Genomic DNA, 18897 nt, shown 5'->3' on the forward strand with positions numbered 1-18897 from the left:
CTTTCCCGGTGTGTCAGATCTGCAGGCGTGACTCACAGGAGCCTTGCAAAATGCGGAAAGGTCTTCCCAGAGGAATTCCAGTTCCTCCAGGCATTTGCAAAGGAAATTCTTAATTGGATTAGATTCATAATACCAATCTGCTAATTACTGTTTGTTATGGAAATCTTAGCGCTATCTTGTAAATATATTCACCTCTGTTTAACTTGTGTCTTTTTATCACGTACAAGGTCGGCGTTGTTAAGGTCGTGCAGCCGCCTGTGGATCCTATAGCCAGGAATGGGAGGGCTACTGCGTTTATGACATAAAGTGCTCTCAGAATTGTCCCCTCTCTCTCCATTTCGCAGTTTTGCTTCAGGTGGAAGTAGGAAATGGGAAACAAGTCGTGATCAGCACGTCTGACACCCGCTGTGCCTCAGTTACAGCGGGTGTGAAGGACATTTTGGGTGGGGGAGCCCCCATAATGTTGTCAGCAACAGAACTGTGTTTGTATACTAAGGGTCAGTATGAAAAATTGATTATTTTCCCTGTGAAACTGACCTTTTTGCCTTGGGTTGTAGGTGCTGTTGTGGTGTGAAGAACCACCTGCACAGAGGACAGGGCTCCGTGTGCAGGACAGGCCGAGCCAATTCAAGATTTCGGTTGCAGCACCGATACTGAAACAGTTTTTCTACACAGTAAAGGCGCTAACAGCAATTCTTCTGTTTATTGACCCACACAAGTGGATGTTAAACTGCTTTTATTGCTAGACTGACTCGCTGGTACGTGCCAGGTTCTTGAGTTTCTCCTGTGCTCTGGAGCCCTTATTAATCCTCATGTCGGTGGCAAATAGCAGGAATCTGCTCTGAAGAAAGGGAGCAGGAAAGAGGTGTATCTTCCTGAAAGCACGTGTTACAAAGTCTGAATATTTAGGGAGTGCTGCCTGTTGCAATATAAATCACATGTAAGAAGGATGTACCTGTTGTGGGTTTTGTTGTTTTTTAAACCAGTCAGGAAGTAAGCTTGGACTCGTGAAAATGCTAATGTATCAGAGAGTATAATATGGCTTTGTTATAGGGGTATGAAGTGCTGGCTTTGAAATGAGTGAGTGTAAGCAAAAAACATCTTGCCACGTCAGGTTACTGGCTCAACTTGTGATTTTTGTGACACATCAGATTGTCAGAACTCGCTTTTTCTTCCTGCAGTAGTTGATTTACGCTGCCTCCAACTCCACCGCTCACTAGATGTCTGCCCAGCTTCCTCGGAGGAATGCTGCAGTGTCCAGTAACTCTGTAAGCCGAGTAAAAATAGTGCCTTACCTTCTCTTTAATAAGGGGGTTGACAGATATCGGTTGTAATGCAATTACATACCTTGTTAGGGTATGGAGTAAATGCTCCCTATAACCAAAAAAGTGAAGAAGAAAAAAATCTATCAATCATTTTTCCAGTTGGTGTGTCAGATCTTGAGTACAAAAGGCAAAGAGCATCTCAGCCAGCTGGGGGAAATCTAGCGCCTGAACCCAACTCTAACCCAGTTCTGCTGACGTCTGCTCTGCACGAGTCGCTTGAAGTAAACTAGATGGAGCTGGAGATTTCCGACTTTGAACCCTGCGGAAAGCGGCGGCCCGAGGATGCGATTTAGCCGGCTGAAAACCCCACGCTGGATTTCTGGCAGACGCCGGTGATTGGTGTGAAACACCTGCCTGTGCAGGCTCTGGCTTTGGGCAAGGTGTCACGTGGACTTCCCGGCGATCTCCGTCTAGAATAGCAACAGGAGCAGGATGTGAAGGTGATCCGGAAAAGAATTTATAACGTGCTTTAAGGGGTTTTTTTGGTGGATATTTCTATTGTTACTCTTTCCCCTCTCCTCCCCAGTGTTCTTGGGAAAGCCTGGTCCACATGTGGATGTCAGGATTCTACTTCCCTTGTGCCCATGTGAAGACAAATGCGTGCTTTTGCTTTTATGGGTCTGTCCTTCATCCTCTTCTGATGTGCTGCTTTCCTTTTTTCCACCTTATTGCTTGTGTCCTTTCACCCCCGTCTCCTTTGAACACATTCGGTATGGCTGGGGCTGAATGTGTTCCCTTCTCGGAAACCTCTCAGACCTGTGTTTTGATTATATTTTTCTTTTCCCCACCGGAGATGTCTCTTCATTTATTGTTCTTTAAAGACAAAATTGGATGAAGTGATTCGCACAAGAGCTGTGTTGTTCCTCGGCCCTCTTTCTTTTCCCTGATGCTGCCCTGCGTGTCATCCTGCTTTGAGAAGATGACTTCTAATCTGTTAAGAAGAGGGTGTTATAAAGATCTGAACACTCAATAATGAATCTGGACATTGAATTCGGGCTATTGTTACTATTGTCTGCAGCACAGGCGTGAGTGCACAGGAAAGAAACCAGAGTCAGGATGTGCAGAATGCCTGAATTTCTGGGTCTGACCCAAATTTTCCAAAGTCAACAAGTCTTCCTACTGACTTCCATGATTTGTCCTTATAAATGCAAAGCTAGCGGATACATCCCAAATATCAGAGTTCATAATCAACCAAACTTTAATTAAAAAAAAAAATCTCAGTGCAGTACAGATGGTATTATACACCTTCTTATGCATAGTTATTTACACAGAGCTCTTTTATATATATATATGGAAATTTAATATCCTAAAAAAACCAATACTTCCTTTAATTTATTGTCAGATGTTAATGAGGTTAATAACTAAAGAGTTGTCTGGGGGATGGTCTCTGTGGGCCAGGTTCTTTCTATAAATAGAAGTAACTAATTACATCAGGTGATCACATGTTTACGCGCAGCTTATCCAGTTTATTGAACTCTCCTGCTTGTCAGGTCCGAGACCAAAAACAAAGTTCAACTTCATGACATTGGAGGGAACTTTTCTGATTCCCAGTGCTTCTCTCTGTTTGGCCTTATAATGGTGTTTCAATCCTGCTTCTGTTCTCTGTTGCTGAACCCTTATTTCCACCCCTGGCCGCGCTGTTGGAAGGATGTGTGCTAAGGGGATGCAGCATTCCAGGTGATGGCATAACTGGTCGTTTTGGTTCCTTTCTTTGCATGGTGGCAGCTGAAATAATCATGTACCGACCTGTCCGGTGATGTCCAGGTATCCTTGCTGGATGTTAGTAATTTAAAACTTTTTATATGCACGCTCAAGACTTTCGCTTCAATATAAATGAAGTTATGCTGACTGCTATTGAGGATTTTCTCACTCCTTCCCTCAGGAGAAAGGATCGCAGCACAGATAAAAGTGTAGTGGCTGATGCTCTGTAGTTAATGTGAACTGCACTACTGGCTTTGAGTAGTTACAACCTATAAAACACGTGAGCCTGATCAAGACCAGAAAGTTCCTGAAACTTTCTAAGTGTTAATGTGATCAGGCCACCCTTATAGGTCTCTGAAGAACAGAAGTTAAGCCTGGCTTACCTGACGTTTTGTCCTCTCTGCTTTGGTGCTTGAGAAATCTTCGGCTTCATCAGGAAGAATGTATTTTGTACTCCTGAGTGTCATGGCTTTCTCCATATAGTACTCATAGACCTGCCCTGAGTAGTTTGTGCTGAGGAATAGTCATGACACTGCTGGGATAGAGTAGAGAGCTGCCAGTGTTCCTCAGAACCGTCTGTCAGGTCTGACTTCTGTCTTCAGAAAAGGGTAAACTCTTGTTTAATCCAGTGGTCGCAATAGGAAGGTAAGAGAGTGCAATGGAACTGGGAACGGGCCGCAGCTGTTAATTGTTTAGTGAGGTTTTTATTATCGATAAGGTAGAGGCTCCCGGCACTGGGTTCCAGGTGTCGTTCTCCCGCGGAGTTTCGGAGCGGCTGTGAACAGAAGTGTGTCACTTGGGAGCAGTAAAAGAACTGAATTTGTAAATGATGCAACTTTCTGCCTTTCTCAATGGGGCGCTTGTCCCGCGCCGGCAGCCAGGCTGGTTCCCCGGTTTGTTTTCGTGGCGGCCCTGCCATAGGAAGCCAGGGAGCCTTGTTCTTTATGGAGCTGGTAGAGCAGCTGTAGCTCTATCCATCACCAGGGTAAATAGGAGGCCCATAGACGAGCCAAAAGCCTTTTTCCTTTATCTAACTGGCAAACATAACCAGCATCCTTCATTATAAGCCTGTCATTGAGTCTTGGTTAGTTAATAATGAGATTTCTGAGAAGGAAAAGCATCCTTGCCTACATTTTTTTTGTGGGCTTACTATTAATATTTTTACCTGCACAGAAAAAAGACGTATCTAAGTCTGATTGTTGACAACAATTGCCATCAAAGACAAGTCCAAGAAAGATTTGCCAGACACCAGTTTGTTTTCCAGCTGTAGCCCGATGGGTCCGGAGCTGCTCTCGGTGCCATCAACGTGCCCTCCAGGGAAGGTGGCACCAGCAATGTGTATATAACTTCAGGTCTGCTTCTCACTGGTTCCTTTGGGAGCTCTGGCCCAGTTTGTATTGAAGAAGGTGCCATTCCTTTGAGCGTTTGTTTACTTATTTATTGAGGTCAGCAAAGTGAAGAGTACTTATGGGATTTGGACTAACAACAGGCATCTGATGTATGAGAGCTCCGGAGTGTGAAATTGAAAAGCCAAGTAGCTTCATGCTATTGTTTGCTTGATAAAAGCTCCTAATATATGGGTGACTCTTGGAGATTTTTAAAAATTTCATCGTCACCATTTAAATTTTACTTAAGAGAGGCTTTGCATAATGTTCTGACCATGGGAGCTCGTCCAAAAGTTTATAAGAGCAAGTCCTGACACCATAAATCTGGTATGAATTTTGGGAGATGGTATTTAACTTTTTTAGAAGAAGCAATGAGACTAGTATTACGGCAGATGACTTTGTATCGGTGTTGTTCCTTTTGAAGAGGCAGTAATTAACATCTCCTTTAATTTTCAGAGGCTTTATAAGATCTGGTCTTCCAGGTGTTTGTATAGATATTAACCTTGAAAGTCAGACTCACTTCTTCGGAGCTGTTTTTGTCTTACATTCAGAATTGTATTCTGCTGAGCAGCTTTGATCAGGTCACCCCAAACCGTCCAGGTAAAACAGTGCTGGCCATCACTCTTGCCTGTGATGATAAAAGAGGAAACTTTCTGAAATGAAGGTTTCAGCCACATTGTATGGAACGGTACCACGAACTGGCGTGTGGTTGAAAGGAGACGTGTTGCAGCTGAAGATAAAGTTGGTGCTGTGCAATTCCAGGTCCTGTTGGCCGCGGACACCAAGGGCTGGAGATGTGCGTGCTGATGAACCCATGAAAGATGGGCAGAAAACGGCCGGGGCGCTCCTGCCAGACTCCTCATTCTTACCTTGGGTATGAAGAGCAAGTTCCCTGTTCAGATTTAAAAATCAGTTTCTCTTACACTTACAGTAAAAGGTTGAAGAATGTGGTCGTAACTAGTCAATTAAAACGGTGTTCGTTAGCGCTTCCCGGCGTTCTGCGGGGGCCCAGGACGCGCTCTCTGCTCGCGGGGAGCCCGGCGGTGCCGGAGCAGCGCTCATCAGTCTTTGTTAGTGCAGCGAGCCGCCTTGATGAACAGTTCATTAACCAGGAGAAGCAGAATCTGTCTTTTAATACACTCGCTATAGCAGTTAGGCCTGGAGAGCAAGCAAAAAAACCTCGGAGGGTAGTCTGAGAGCTCAGACCTTGCTGCTGGTCTGAAACTGATCTTTCCCCCTCCTTCCCCAGCCCTTTGGGTAGCAGCGCTCATTAAAATGCTTCTCTAAGCCGTCATTTGAGAGTACGGTGTATGTAGGATCTCATGGTTATTGAGCAGATAATTCAGACATAACAAATGGGACAATAACATACGCACTTAAGAAGAAACCTGTTCTAACTCTTCCAGGCAGCTCCCGGGATTCGCCGTGGTATTAATTGTTTCATTGTAAAATGCGTAAGATTGAGGTAACAGTTTTAAAACAAATAACCGGAGGCGCCTGGCAGCGCGGATCGCTGGCACGCCGCGGCGCTGGATGGGGCAGACGTGTTCCCAGCAGTTCGGGCGCGCTCGGCGGTAGCTTCAGAGGGCTGAAATTCACTATGAACAAACCAAAATCTGTAGGGCTTTTTATGTTTTTTCTTTCCCCTGAGGTGCTGGGAGGGGGAACGAGCCAGATGAATCTGTACTTGCTGTAGCTGCAGATCTAAGAGCTCGTTTTCCAGCAGGAGTAAAACCTGAGCTATTGGATCCACCTCAGGACTCGGAATGGATTTATTTTCCAGCAAGCACACGGGGACCATTTGTTACTCTCCTCCTTCCAGCCCCTGTTCCCCGCTTCAATTAGCAAAAGATTAATTTGGGGCAAGGGGGGGAAGTTACTGTTTCAGCCAAGTATTTGTGACTTCATGCAAAGCAGCCAGTAGCTGAGGCTTTGGTGGAGTCTAGAGCCTGATCTCTTATTCATCCAAGTCCTGCAGGAAATGAGAACCAGAAGCTGCAGGTACGATGGCGCGTGTGCCGAGCGCTGCGTTTCTGGAGCGCCTGGAACACGGAGGCCTCTGAAACCCTGCGCTCCTCCTCAAAATGGCTGCCAGATGTGTTGGCTCGACTGAATTCCCCCGAGCCCGACACCAGAAATGCCGAGGTTATTACCAGTTTGGTTCTTGCTGCGGTTGTTCCATCAGTCCCGCGGGCCGGAGCGTGACGCCGGCCTGGCCGCGGTACCTGCGCGCGGTTTCTACTGGGGAAGGGCTTGCCGGGACTCTGTTTAAACAAAGGAAGCGTGTTTGTTTTTACAGCTCCAGCTCGGGAGCCTGGGCTGGGATCCTGAGCCATTTCCCTGTGCTAGGAGCAAGATTTTTCGAGGAAGACGGCCTCTCCCTTTGCCACAAAGCACAGCTATTGCGGGCCAACAAATTTCATCTGACCCTGTCTGGCTTGTCAGTGCTGGAGACTTGTTCACGCTCAACGTGGATTTGGTTTGATGTTTGACTGTAGATGCAACAGACAGTATAGAGACTCCTAAAGGAACCACAGGGCACGTCTCGTAAGCTCCTTGCTGGTGTGGCCACACTGCTGCTCGATCCCTTGTAACCCAGTCAGTCCCAGCTGGATCCCTTGTGCCCTGTTTGCTGGTTAGCGGGACATGGACCTTCCAGGTCCTGGGGTGATGCATCTGGGGGGTGCTCAGCACAGATCAGGCTTGCAACGCAGCCGTCTCTAACATCAGCAGGCAAAATTTTAAAAGCACAGTTTAAAGCTACACTGAATGGTAACTAGCTGTTTATCTGACAGCATGTTCACTTTTCCCGCAACAGTCAGCAGTTTGCTGAAATAACAAATCTTCGTAATAAAGAGGTGTTGGAAAGTACTTGAGATAGTAGTAGGATCTGTAAGGAAAGTGTATCATTTAACATATGCTGCTCTGCCTTTAACCGAGGAAAAGTGTTTCTCAAAATAGTCCTCCTTACTCCTTCATCTAATTTGATTTGGTTTATTTCTAGCAGCAAAATGAGAATGTCATTTTGATGTGGTACAGCTTTTATAGTAAGTGCAGATCCATGTGAGTAGGATGTATCTTTCGCTTCATAGCCAAGGCAAGCTGGGTACGGTGACACGTCTAAGAGTATTTGGGTTGTCTTGAGATAGAAAGTGGTTTCCACCATTAGGGATGGAGTACATGAGAAGCACTGGGAAGGCTCCATGGCAGCTGGTTCGGTTGGACTCGCTCTGCAAATTCAGGGAGTGGAAATGCATAGATATGCGAGTGTGCTTGCTGCACGGGAGTCTGTGTAGTCTAACATGGAGTAATTGAGTTCGTTAAGGAGGTGTTGGTGTCAGGAGGGAGGTCTATGTGTTGCGCACAAGTGAATCCCCCATTTATCTTTGCTATTTGATTCTAAGACTGTCCTCTGAAACAGTGGAGCGTCCCGCGTGGTGGAGTTGAGATGGGTGTCGTGGAACAGAACCTGTTTAGAGACTTCTTACTAAGTGGACATAGAGGGGACCGAAACCACGGAGCATCACCGTAAAGAAAAGGAGGAACTTCTGGGAGCGGAACCCGCAGAGCTGCCCTGCCCTGGGCTGCGTGTGTGTGGGCAGAGGTGTTCCAGAAATAACAGTAAAGCGTTGCTTTGTGTTTCTCTTGCAGCAACCCTCCGCTCAGCGAGGAGATGCTGCCTCCGGGGGAGTGGATGTGTCACCGCTGCACCGTACGCCGCAAGGTAAAACCTCTCGAATAGAGTGATCCCTGCCCTTCCGACTGCCCCTTTGAAACCTGTGGTTTATACCTTCCTCTCCCCATAGTATATACGTGTATTCCACCGGAGCTGCTCTTTGTGATCGCCGTTGCAAAGGGCTTGTTAGGAACAGGCTTAAAGAAAACTCAGGGGTCTCGATGAGACCCTCCTGGTGTTTTTAACCTAGGAACCAACACAGAGGTGCCCACTGTGTTCTTGTCAAGCGGCGCCTTTTAAAACTGTTTTCCTTGCCCCCACTTGTGGGAAGCAGGAAGAGCTGAGGCCAGAGGGACGGGAACGGCTGAGCGGGCGAAACGGGACTCACGTTAACGCAGCTTTGGCATCGGGGCTGCGATTCTGGTTAATGTGTGTTTCTTAGAAGTGTGACTTCACAGCAGTTGCACATCAGCAGAGGGTGAAATCACAGTGAGTTATGATTTCCTGGGCTGTTGAACAGGATGGGGAGGAGATGATTGGGCAAGATTGTGCCTTCTTTTATTTTTTCCCCTGATGCTCTTTCTCCAGGAAGCTGTCTTGCACAATGTAAACATCTTATTGCTGTGACTACGTAAGACCGCATAGCAGAGGGCTTAGAAACTGCACCAAACTATCTAGCAACTGTGTTCCCTTGAAGTGACACCCAAAACAGATTGGAAGAAAACTGTTACGCTCAGCCTTTTGTTCCTGAAGCGATTGCCTTGTTATGTTTCCAGGGTACTGTTCAGCCATCTGCCAACAGTAAAAATGAAGGTCGCAAATTTAAGAAATAAAATTTTGAAAGAGGTTAAAAAATCCTCAACTTTTCTGTGTTAAAAATGGCCTGACAACACTTTGCTCCTTTCACAGGCCATTTTAGTGGGTTGGCTGGTTCATCCGTACTGGTGATGCTGGCAGGGACTGGGTCTCATGGTGATCCCACTGTATTGTTTCCTCTGCTGCAGTTCTCCCTGCTCACCTTGTTTGAGATTCCTGTGGTCAAGAGATAGCAGAGTGGTGTTTGTATATTGTGCCTCTGTTCTCGAGCTGACCTTCTTGTTCCGTAACGGGTTCGGATGCGCTGCCAGGGTTAATAGACTGCATCGACAATGAACGGTCTGCGTGGAATTTCTCAGTGTTGGCAGAGAGTTGGCTGATTCCTCAAGTATTTAGGACTAGATGCTGGGAAATGTTGTCCTGATCTGGACTCAAATACGGCTATCCTGAAAGGAGAGAGAGACATGCTAATTTTCCTCCCCCTGCGTGGTTCCCTTCAGCTATTTTGTCATCTGTACATTGCAATCAATTCTTTTTCGCTAGGTTAAAGCTTTAATGACTTCGCGGGGGAAGTTGTAGTAAGTGGCTCAAGCCTTTTCAGATGCTCTTTGTCTTCGATTGCATATTTGTCGAGGTTGATGTGCTTTGTTTGTGGCCTCCATGATAAGCCTGCCTATTCATGTCGTGCAGAAGCGAGAACAGAAGAAAGAGCTGGGGCAGGTAAATGGATTGGTGGACAAATCTGGGAAAAGGACCACCTCCCCCACCAGTGACGCAGACCTGTTGGACAGGTCTAGCAGCAGCATCAGGGCTAATGCGCATGCCAGGATCTTGGAAAGGAGAGCGAGCCGGCCTGGCACTCCCACATCCAATGCCAGCACCGAGACCCCCAACTCAGAGCAGAATGATGTCGATGAGGACATAATTGACGTGGATGATGACTCTGCCATTGCAGAAATGGACTGTGGGCAGCCCCAGCTGAAGCGACCCTTTGAGCTTCTTATTGCTGCTGCCATGGAAAGGAACCCAACGCAGTTCCAGTTGCCGAATGAACTGACCTGCACCACAGCACTTCCAGGTGAGCGGTGGCTCCTCTCGCGTTGGTGAAGACGACCGCGGTTGCGTCCTGCTGCCTTCTGGCCTCTTTTCCCTCTTAACTCCGGGGTGGTTGTGGCTCCGGTGATGCTGGGTGGTGAACGCGGTGTACAGACGTACCCCTGAGCCGTGGGGCCGCTACTGCTACGCGCCACGTCTCCATCAGCGCTTGTAAAAGATGCTTTATTCACTGTCGCCACCTTAGTCTAGATCATGGATCTGAGGAAGAAAATTTCCAGTTGTCAAAATACTTGTTTTTGGTTTATGATGTGATGATCTAGGAACAAAGTAATGACTTAACGTATAGGATGTCACCGCAATGATTAAGTATTAAATATACCTGCTTTTAAAGCCAGCCTCTTGTCACTTAAGGCTGAATTTAGAGGTTGATAAGGGTTTGTAAAGCACCTCTCTCTGCCTTTTCTGTTTGCCTCTGCCTTATGTATCTACCAGAAGGCAAATCTCTGCTATGTGGGTAACCCAAAGCCTTCTAAAATTTACTTTCAGGTACTAGTAAGAGGAGGAGAAAGGAAGAAACCACAGGAAAGAATGTCAAGAAAGCACAACACGAGTTAGACCACAATGGTTTGGTTCCCTTGCCCGTGAAAGTCTGTTTCACATGCAACAGGTACGTGACTCTGCCAGGGAAGCTGTTTGGTGTAGCTGAATCCTTCACAGGGGCAAAGTTCTTACTGAAAACAAGCAGTTCCCATTCTCCTTCATTACTTGCTTACAATCCTCTAAACAAATGAGGGAATAATGCCCTGCATGGCTGTAAAAGGTTTTAAAATGTAGCCTGAAGAGAGTGAGCCGTCTCATCTTCAGTGTTTTTCTACTAAGAAAAATTCTAAAGTGGTGGTCGTTTAGAAAAGTGGCATCTGTTTATGGTTTGTGAAGGAAGTATGCAAGGAGGTGACCTTTAGGAAATAGAAATATAAGCCTGAGGCAAATAGGAATATTGTGCTGAAATAGTAAATCTGAAAACCAGTACAAAATACTGCTGCTCTTTATAAATGCTTAAAAAATGCACAAATCCCCGTTCAAGATGTCGGTGAAAATGGAAAGCTTTATTTCGGGAACCCAGTCAGTGGGTTTCTGTAAGTGAGCTGGGGATCAGGTGGAGAACAACTGATGATGTTGTCATACACAGAGTGACGACTTCTTTAAAGCTCGGGGAATCAGATTTAGTAGCTTTCTGGAGTTTGAGACTTGTTCTGTGAACGTCTTGTCGAAGTAAATATCCCAACTTCACACATGATTCATCTGAGGAAAATCGTAATAACCTAAATCTGAGATTCCCTTTCGATCTCTGAATTCTGCTCTAAACGAAACCACTCAGAACTAACGCACAAGGTCAACTTGAAAAGTTGCTTATGCGAATCTGATGGGTGCTTACAGCTTTACAGCAACGGCCTCTTGTGCACCGAGAAACCCTCGTGTGCCAGGGCAAGTCCTTTTGCCTTGAGTGGGTCTTGCAGAAGGACCCTATAGATCAAGTTACAAATCTGAAGCCTAATTTTAGATGCGGGGGAATTGGTGGGGAAAGATAAGCCCAAGTGGTTGGCTGAGTTTGTCTGTGTGTTTGGTTTATATTCTATACTCTGTATGGGAAGTAAGATATGGCTCTCTCTTTGCAGGAGCTGCAGAGTGGCACCTCTAATTCAGTGTGATTATTGCCCGCTCCTGTTCCACATGGATTGTCTGGAGCCACCGCTTACTGCCATGCCTCTGGGTAGATGGATGTGCCCAAATCACATAGAACATGTGGTGGTAAGCAGGACTATGATAGCAGTATGGAGCTGGAGTGGAACCTGGCAGGTCCATTAAAGGACAAAGTACAACAAATGTAAAACAGCTTCTGAGCTCTTATTGCTCCCTGTATCGCTTGTAAAGCTCCTGCTGCAAGCAACGCACTCTCCAAAGGAATATGATGCTGCTATCTGCAATAAAATATAAAGATGGGGGAACTCCTTCCTATAACTGAAGCTGACAGCTCAGATTGTGGCTCACTGACAGCTTGTCTAGTTTTCAGACTGGACTCCTTAAGATCTAGATGAGCTTCCAGGACTGTGATACAAAGCAGCACAGTGCTACAAATAGGGGAAGTAATTCTTTGCATGCGTAACCCAAAAAACTTTCATTCCAAGAGGGAGTTTTCATTTTGTGGAAAAGGAGTGTACTTGAGACTTAAATACTCAGGAAACAGGGGGCTGAAACAAAAGGCTTGTGCCCAGACAAACTGCTTCTGAGAGCATTGATGCTGCTTAGTCGGCCTCTAAATGCTTTTGTATTCATCTCCAGCAATGTGCCCCTTAACAGAAATGGTTTGTGCTGCAGGAAACAAATAGTCTAAAGCTGAGCTGATGCTGTACTGCCAGTGCTACGAGACGTTAGGAAAGTCTTAGGGTACATTAGAGTGACCCACAGATCCCTAACTCCTGTGGCATTATCTGATCACCCAGCTGAACCAGAAGAACTTGACCTTGAGTAATCGGTGCCGAGTATTTGACCGGTTCCAGGACACCATATCTCAGCACGTTGTCAAAGTGGATTTCTTAAACCGAATCCATAAGAAACATCCTCCGAATCGCAGAGTTCTTCAATCAGTAAAGAGAAAAGGTTTGAAGGTATGTGTGAACGAGTAGCTGGTGGTGAAAGTCCCCACATATGTGTTCTAGTTTGGAAGGGAAAACAGCACGGCCTGCGGGGAGAGCTGCTTGGGGCAGGAGGAAGAGGGTGAGGTCTGAAGGAATGTGTTGGTGAGAGGCCTGGGAGTCAGCAGTTACTCTTCACTACGCATAGGATTTATGAAACTTTCTGCCAACCATAAGGCTCAGCTATTACGAGATTTAAACCTAGCACAAGCTTAGGAAGTACAACACAAAACCTTCTGAAGGTGGCCCTACAGTCAGCACTGGGGCTGCTGCATGTTCTGTGTTAAACCCCAAAGAGTATTTGCTGCCAGAATGCCTGAAAAATGCCACACGGGTTTCCCTTCTTACTTGCCCTTTTTTGCATGACTTCTTTTATGCTGTAGCCACTGCGTTCTGCTGAAGTCATGCCTGACCTGAGGGAATAAAACCTATTAATTTCAGCGTAGCTGCATCCATTCAAGCTACTCAGCCCTTGAAACTTCTAATGTATTGTCTGCAGGGCTCCTTTGGGTCAGAAAGCAGCAAACACGGAGCGCAGTGCTGGTTAGGCACTTTGTTTAACTAGTCATTCTTGAGTAATTGTTCTCATGTGTGATCTTCTTTCTCTACAATGTAGGTTCCTGATGCTATAAAGTCCCAATATCGGCTTCCACCCCCGTTACTTGCGCCTGCAGCAATTAGAGATGGCGAGCTGATCTGTAACGGGATCCCCGAGGAACCCTTGCAGAAGCACCTTCTGAACACTGAGCACTTAGCCAGCCAGACAGAACAACAGGAGGTAAATGAAGTCAAATGCTTGGACTCTGTGTCTGTAGTTGCTTTGGTACAAAGATCCTCTTCCATTTTAGCCGTGATCAGAGCAGTTGTCTAGGAAACCAGTCTCAAAATCATGTCTGAAGCTGATAACTTGTTTTGTTTCTGACCCTCTTGCCCGTTAAAAAAAACCTTCGTTTTGGCTTTCCAGGTGAAATGTAAAGCTCCTCATTTCACCACTTCCCTGAAGTGTCAAATAGTGTTCTGGCCTTAAGAGTGGAGTCGAGGGCTTTCTGTCTATATGTCGTTTTTACTTTCTGGCTGAGGGGAAATACTTTCCACTTTGATTATGTAAGGCTGCTCTCAGACACGCTTGTTTGTACGTTAACGTCACATTTCTGCGCTGCTTTTTATTGCCGGTTGAACTGGACTTTTAAACCAAGGTCAAATGAGTGTTTAAATCTTATATGAAGCTTCTTGGCGCATTCAACAACGCGAAAACATGTTGTTTTGCAGTCAGTGGCGCAGTTGAGTCCTTCGGTTAGCTCAGGGGGAATTCTTCTGTGTGGCAGCTGCTCATTCACCACAGAGCTTCAAACTATGAGTAAATCTTTTGGTCTTGCTCTACCTCGTGTAAAAGGAAAGGTGTTCACCAGCCCAGCTTTGGCAGGTGACTCCCAATAGCATGGGGTAGATCAGTATTTCTTTGCAGCAGTAAGCTGGAGGATAGAAGCCCATATTAATGCAAGGTGCATTTGTAACAAGCCAAAGAATTGCAGCACTTAATCGAAGAGGGAAGAGTTTGGGGTTGGGGAAGTGCATCTGCTGCCTTCTCCCTCCTTTAATCACAGCTCCTCCATGTACCGTCCCCACCATGGAGATAAACAGTACCTAATTTCAGTTGCGCTTTCGTACCTATAGACAAATTCTCTCCTGATTCTAGATGAGCGTCAGAGCGGGGGCTGTAGTTCCTGGCTGCGTCAGAGCAGTCGGCAGCACCGCGAGGCAGCTGAACTTCTCGTGAACAACGTGGTAGCTGTTGAGGTCTGGAGCGCGGTTTGCCTGTGCAGCTAACCTGTGCCTTTTTTCTCCTTTCCAGTGGCTCTGTAGTGTTGTTGCGCTCCAGTGCAGCATATTGAAACATTTATCTGCTAAGCAGATGACTTCGCTTTGGGACTCTGAACAAACAGAGAAGGCTGATATTAAGCCTGTTATTGTGGCAGACGGCTCACTCGCCAACCCTTACCAGGCAGCTGACAAGGCACCCACACCTTCCCTCTATTCCATGTCATCCTGCACCTCAGGGATCACCACCCAGAATTCCTTGAGCTCCTCGCAATCCCAGCAGACTTTGTCACAGGAAGACGTCAACTGCAGCTCGTGTATAGATAAGTCCAAGAAGGTGTCTTCTTGCGGGACTTCGAATGGGCCGACAGCCTCTGACATTAAAGTGAACGGTCCTCATTTCTATGGCGTTTCGTCCGAACCTTCAGCACAGTTGACTGACTCCCAGAGGCTGATCGGATCTGGTAACACAATACCTGTTTTGTCCCATCGTCAAACGTGGCCTCGGCCCCTCACGCCCCCAGCCACTTGCGGACTTCTGAATCACACCATCGGAACCATTGTCAAAACAGAGAACGTAGCAGGGCCCGTTTCTTGTGCACAAAGGGGTTCTGCGCCGGTCACGAGTATGCCAACGTCCATATCGAGCTCCTGTGCCAGCCTGGAGACCACCAGCACTTTGCAAAGGAAGAATGCGCAGACGCAGATCGGGCCGCCGCTGTCGGTGGAGCTGCGCTCCATGGGCTCCCCTCTGACGGCCACCAGAGCTGTCACCCCTCCGCAGGCCGCAGCCGACGGCATCTCTGCTGTCGGGTCCACAAACAGATTCTGTTCACCAGCACCACCTTCAGGTATGTGCCAAACGGCTGGTCTGGGCCCCCTGGGGCTGAGAGAGTGTTAAAGCTAAATGTTAATTTGAACCTCAAGGCTCTAGCGCAATGCCCACGTTTAACTGGGAACCGGGCTTTCTGTGGGGAGCCGGAAATGTTTCTCAACTCTCCTCTGTCTTGGGGCCCTTCATGGGACCCGTGGGATGTTTTATTTCTGCTACACTTGACATGGGAATTCTGTCCTGAGAAAAGCAGGACAGATCAGTTTAGTTCTGGGAAGCAACAGTAGTTTTAAATCCATTGGCTGCTGTTTCGACAACTGGCCGCTCCAATTCTGCTTTAAAACTACCGATTTGTTTTAAAGCGCTGGTTTGAGCGCAGAGTAGAACTTCTCAGGAGAGCAGCTGTGTGGCACCTGTGATCTCTGTGCACGGTGACCGCCCTGGCGATGGTTTGTCCCCTAGTCCAGACCAGTTTGAAGCCTCGAGCTGCACAGCCCTGATGTCAGAGCAGTGTGGCCCTGGGGACCTGCGCTGCGTTCAGTATCTGCTGGTCTGAGATCACAGGGCAGTTATGGACTTGGATAAGCCATTTCTGTCCTGAGCTGTACCCAAAAACCTTGCTGTTCAAGTGTATATACCCATTCTTCGGTATAGGAACATCAAATCAGAGGTGTTGATAGATGTTGAAGTCAGAGTGACTGCCCATAACTCAGATTTAGCTAGAATAAGCTTTTACTTGAAGCATTCTCCTCCTCTTCCCTGCCCCAGCTCAGCACCCAAATTAGCAAACCCTTTGTGCAGGGAGGGTGACAGCTCCTGTCTGTCACTCCTCCCACAGCTGAGCAGCTCGGATCTGGTGATTGCAAGCAACAGAGGCAACATGTCTTTACTATTCTGTTTAGAATTCCTTATTGAGTAACTCCTAAGCTTTACCTCGCATCAGTTACTTAGTATGTTAAACAATTGCTTTTGGTGCAAAGCTTGCATTCTACAAAATGCAGCTTAACACATCTTTTTGATGCAGTGTCTCTTGGGAAAGGTGTAAATATTCAGATTTTCCATCTAACACAATGCATATATATATATTTATAACAAATCTTAAATTATGGTGTGCAGATTTTTTTGCTGAGTACAAAACCGCAAATAATTCATGATTTATTTTTTTTTCCATAAATTTCAGCCCTATAGTAGCTCTACTTCTAGGCAAACCAACCCAAGAAGATCTGGTATCAACAGTGCGTTAAAGGGATTGTTTCCTTGCATGTACCATTGCCTCTTTCAGCTGCACGGTCACTGCCAAAGCAGTGGGATTTTATTTTGTAATAATAAAATCTGCTTCTGACTGGCACATCCTTACTAGACAGTGAAGTACAGCCTAGACTTCGAATAGAGTCACAGAATGGTTTGGGTTGAAGGGATCTTCAAAGCTCCCCCAGTGCCACCCCTGCCATGAGCAGGGACATCTTCACCAGCTCAGGTTGCTCAGAGCCCCGTCCAGCCTGGCCTGGGATGTCTCCAGGGATGGTTCATCCACCACCTCTCTGGCCAACCTGGGCCAAGCTCTCACCACCCTTGATAAGCGTGCAGAAATAAAAATGTGCCAGTTGCACTTTTTATGCATATTCAGACCTAGACAAGCTACTTGCCAAGTGTCTCTAGGTTTAGCAAGCTCTCCAAGCTCCTGGGGACTTGATGCTCATCCTCCCAGTCTCTGGTTTATGATGCCACAGTCTGTCATTGCTGCTGCTTCAAACAGGGAGTAGGAGTTTAAATGTGTAGGTCTAGAATTCCTCCATGGCCAGAGATGAGAAGCAGAGCTCTGGTGGAGACACACAGAGGTCCTTCTGCGAGCAAACGAAAGCTCGTGGCCTCTAATTCAGGCCCTTTACAAAGCACAACTATGAGCAAAATTAGCCGTTCTGAGCAGCTTGGAAGCAAAGAGCAGCCTGAGGGCTGGGTGCATATCTCACGAACATCACGGTGACATATCTTCTCTGCACCATCTTTCTCTGTAGACGGTAAGGTCAGCCCCAACACCTTGTCCATAGGAAGCGCTTTACCCTCATCGCTCACTTCAAACTCTGCAGCTACGTTGGACCTCAGCAGTTCCCTGAAAGCGTTTATGGATGGCGGTGAGTATTCAGTTCATTATCAGTCTCTACCAGCCCTGTGTGTTTGCTTCCCTGGAGCATTCCCTCTCTGCTTAAGGAAAGGTTCTAGAGATAAAGAAGGGTTGCAGTCAGGTGAGGGTGCGGTTGGATATACATTAAACATGCCCTTAAATATGTCACATGCTTCCTTGCTTGTAGTGTTGCCAAGGCAGCGAGGCCAGTGAAATGTTTCTGCCTGCAGCTTTTCTAGGGAAGGATCACAAAGCCGCTGCCCGGGCGGCTTTCCAGGTGGAATTCACATGCAGAAACCTGCAGCCCTGCCCTGTTGTGGCAGCTGCAACCCCGAGCTGCTCCCGACGGGTGCAAAGTCCAGCAGCGATAGATCATGTAGGCAAGCAGTCACCTGAGTGGTGATGCTCTGATGGGTCAGTTAATTTCCCAATTTATTTCTGCTTCTGTCAGTCTTTTCCTAGACTGGCCCATTGGTTTGGGGTTTTTTTTGTTGCATTTGGCAAGAAATGCTGAACCTTAGCGGAATTGCTTCAGGAGGAGGAGATTGCTGAACAGCCGTCGTCAGTAGCGTAATGAGGCTGTTGCCAGAGACTCCTCCATCAGAAGAACAGCCTTTCTGGCATTGCAACCCTCTTTTCTTGGGTGAACCCTGACTGCTCAGCCAGCCCAGACGACCTCCTCGCTATCGGGAAAGGCGGTTGAAGCTCTGCTGCTTCTGTTTGATGTTTTAACTGCTGTCCATGTGGAGAAAGCTCTTGAAAGAAGTTACCCAGCCTGCTTGCTGTCAGAAAGCAGACTTCTGTTAGGCTTCACAAATATAAATACTTCAAAGCTATCAGCGACAGATCTGCTTTAAAGTTCATTGATAATATTGTCTGAGTTGCCCCGTTTGGTTTAATTGACCCTGTGTGACTCAAGAAGGAGCCTGTAGCGGCTTCCAAGGTGGTTACCAGGTAATCGAGCTTCACAAGAAGGTCCCAACCCACTGCCCAAAGGGGCACGATGTCCATCTCTGCAGACCTGTTGATTCTGAGCCAAAACAGCTGATTTTCAACTTAGCGGTCCCTGGATCCCTAAACTTCAGCTTGCTGCCCGAGTTGTAGCTCTGTGGCCATTGCTGGCGTTTTCCTCACATGCTGCTTGCAGGAGATGATGTGAAGTAATGGACCCCCCATCTGTGCGAGATTCTGGATGTTGCAAAATTTGTCACGTCTTTGTTGAAGCAAATGGCAAGTTTGAGAGCGGGACGGTTAAATACTCTGCAACTCAAACTGCACCTTTTCCATTAATAACTTAATTAATTGCTTTTTGTTTATTAACAGAGATTGAGATAAACATGCTGGATGAGCAGCTGATCAAGTTTCTGGCCTTGCAGAGAATACATCAGCTCTTTCCTTCCAAAGTTCAGTCTCTAGCGAGCAGCGGTGGTTCCCATCAGCAGTCTCCTGTGGGAAACCACATCGAAGGTAAGA

The 18897-nt window shown here is 46.9% G+C and overlaps 1 protein-coding gene across 6 annotated transcripts in view; it reads left to right on the forward strand.

The window, feature by feature from the left end:
• PHF12 (PHD finger protein 12) overlaps positions 1-18897 on the forward strand; it is a 30637-nt gene that overhangs the window by 6323 nt on the left and 5417 nt on the right. Inside the window, exons 1-11 of one of the 6 annotated variants that reach the window (XM_080357091.1) lie at positions 1246-1268; positions 1425-1765; positions 8063-8135; positions 9594-9981; positions 10506-10626; positions 11636-11768; positions 12461-12625; positions 13269-13430; positions 14505-15321; positions 17318-17434; positions 18748-18891. In XM_080357091.1, coding sequence (XP_080213217.1) covers positions 8085-8135; positions 9594-9981; positions 10506-10626; positions 11636-11768; positions 12461-12625; positions 13269-13430; positions 14505-15321; positions 17318-17434; positions 18748-18891 — 2098 coding nt within the window. In that variant the 5' untranslated portion in view covers positions 1246-1268; positions 1425-1765; positions 8063-8084. Of the gene's footprint in view, positions 1-1245; positions 1269-1424; positions 1766-5173; positions 5286-8062; positions 8136-9593; positions 9982-10505; positions 10627-11635; positions 11769-12460; positions 12626-13268; positions 13431-14504; positions 15322-17317; positions 17435-17654; positions 17862-17959; positions 18056-18747; positions 18892-18897 lie in introns of those variants that run through there. The other 5 variants (XM_080357089.1, XM_080357090.1, XM_080357088.1 and 2 more) reach the window with 5 other exon arrangements.

This window comes from Nesoenas mayeri (genome assembly GCF_963082525.1).
Source record: "Nesoenas mayeri genome assembly, chromosome: 20".
Lineage (NCBI taxonomy): Eukaryota > Metazoa > Chordata > Aves > Columbiformes > Columbidae > Nesoenas > Nesoenas mayeri.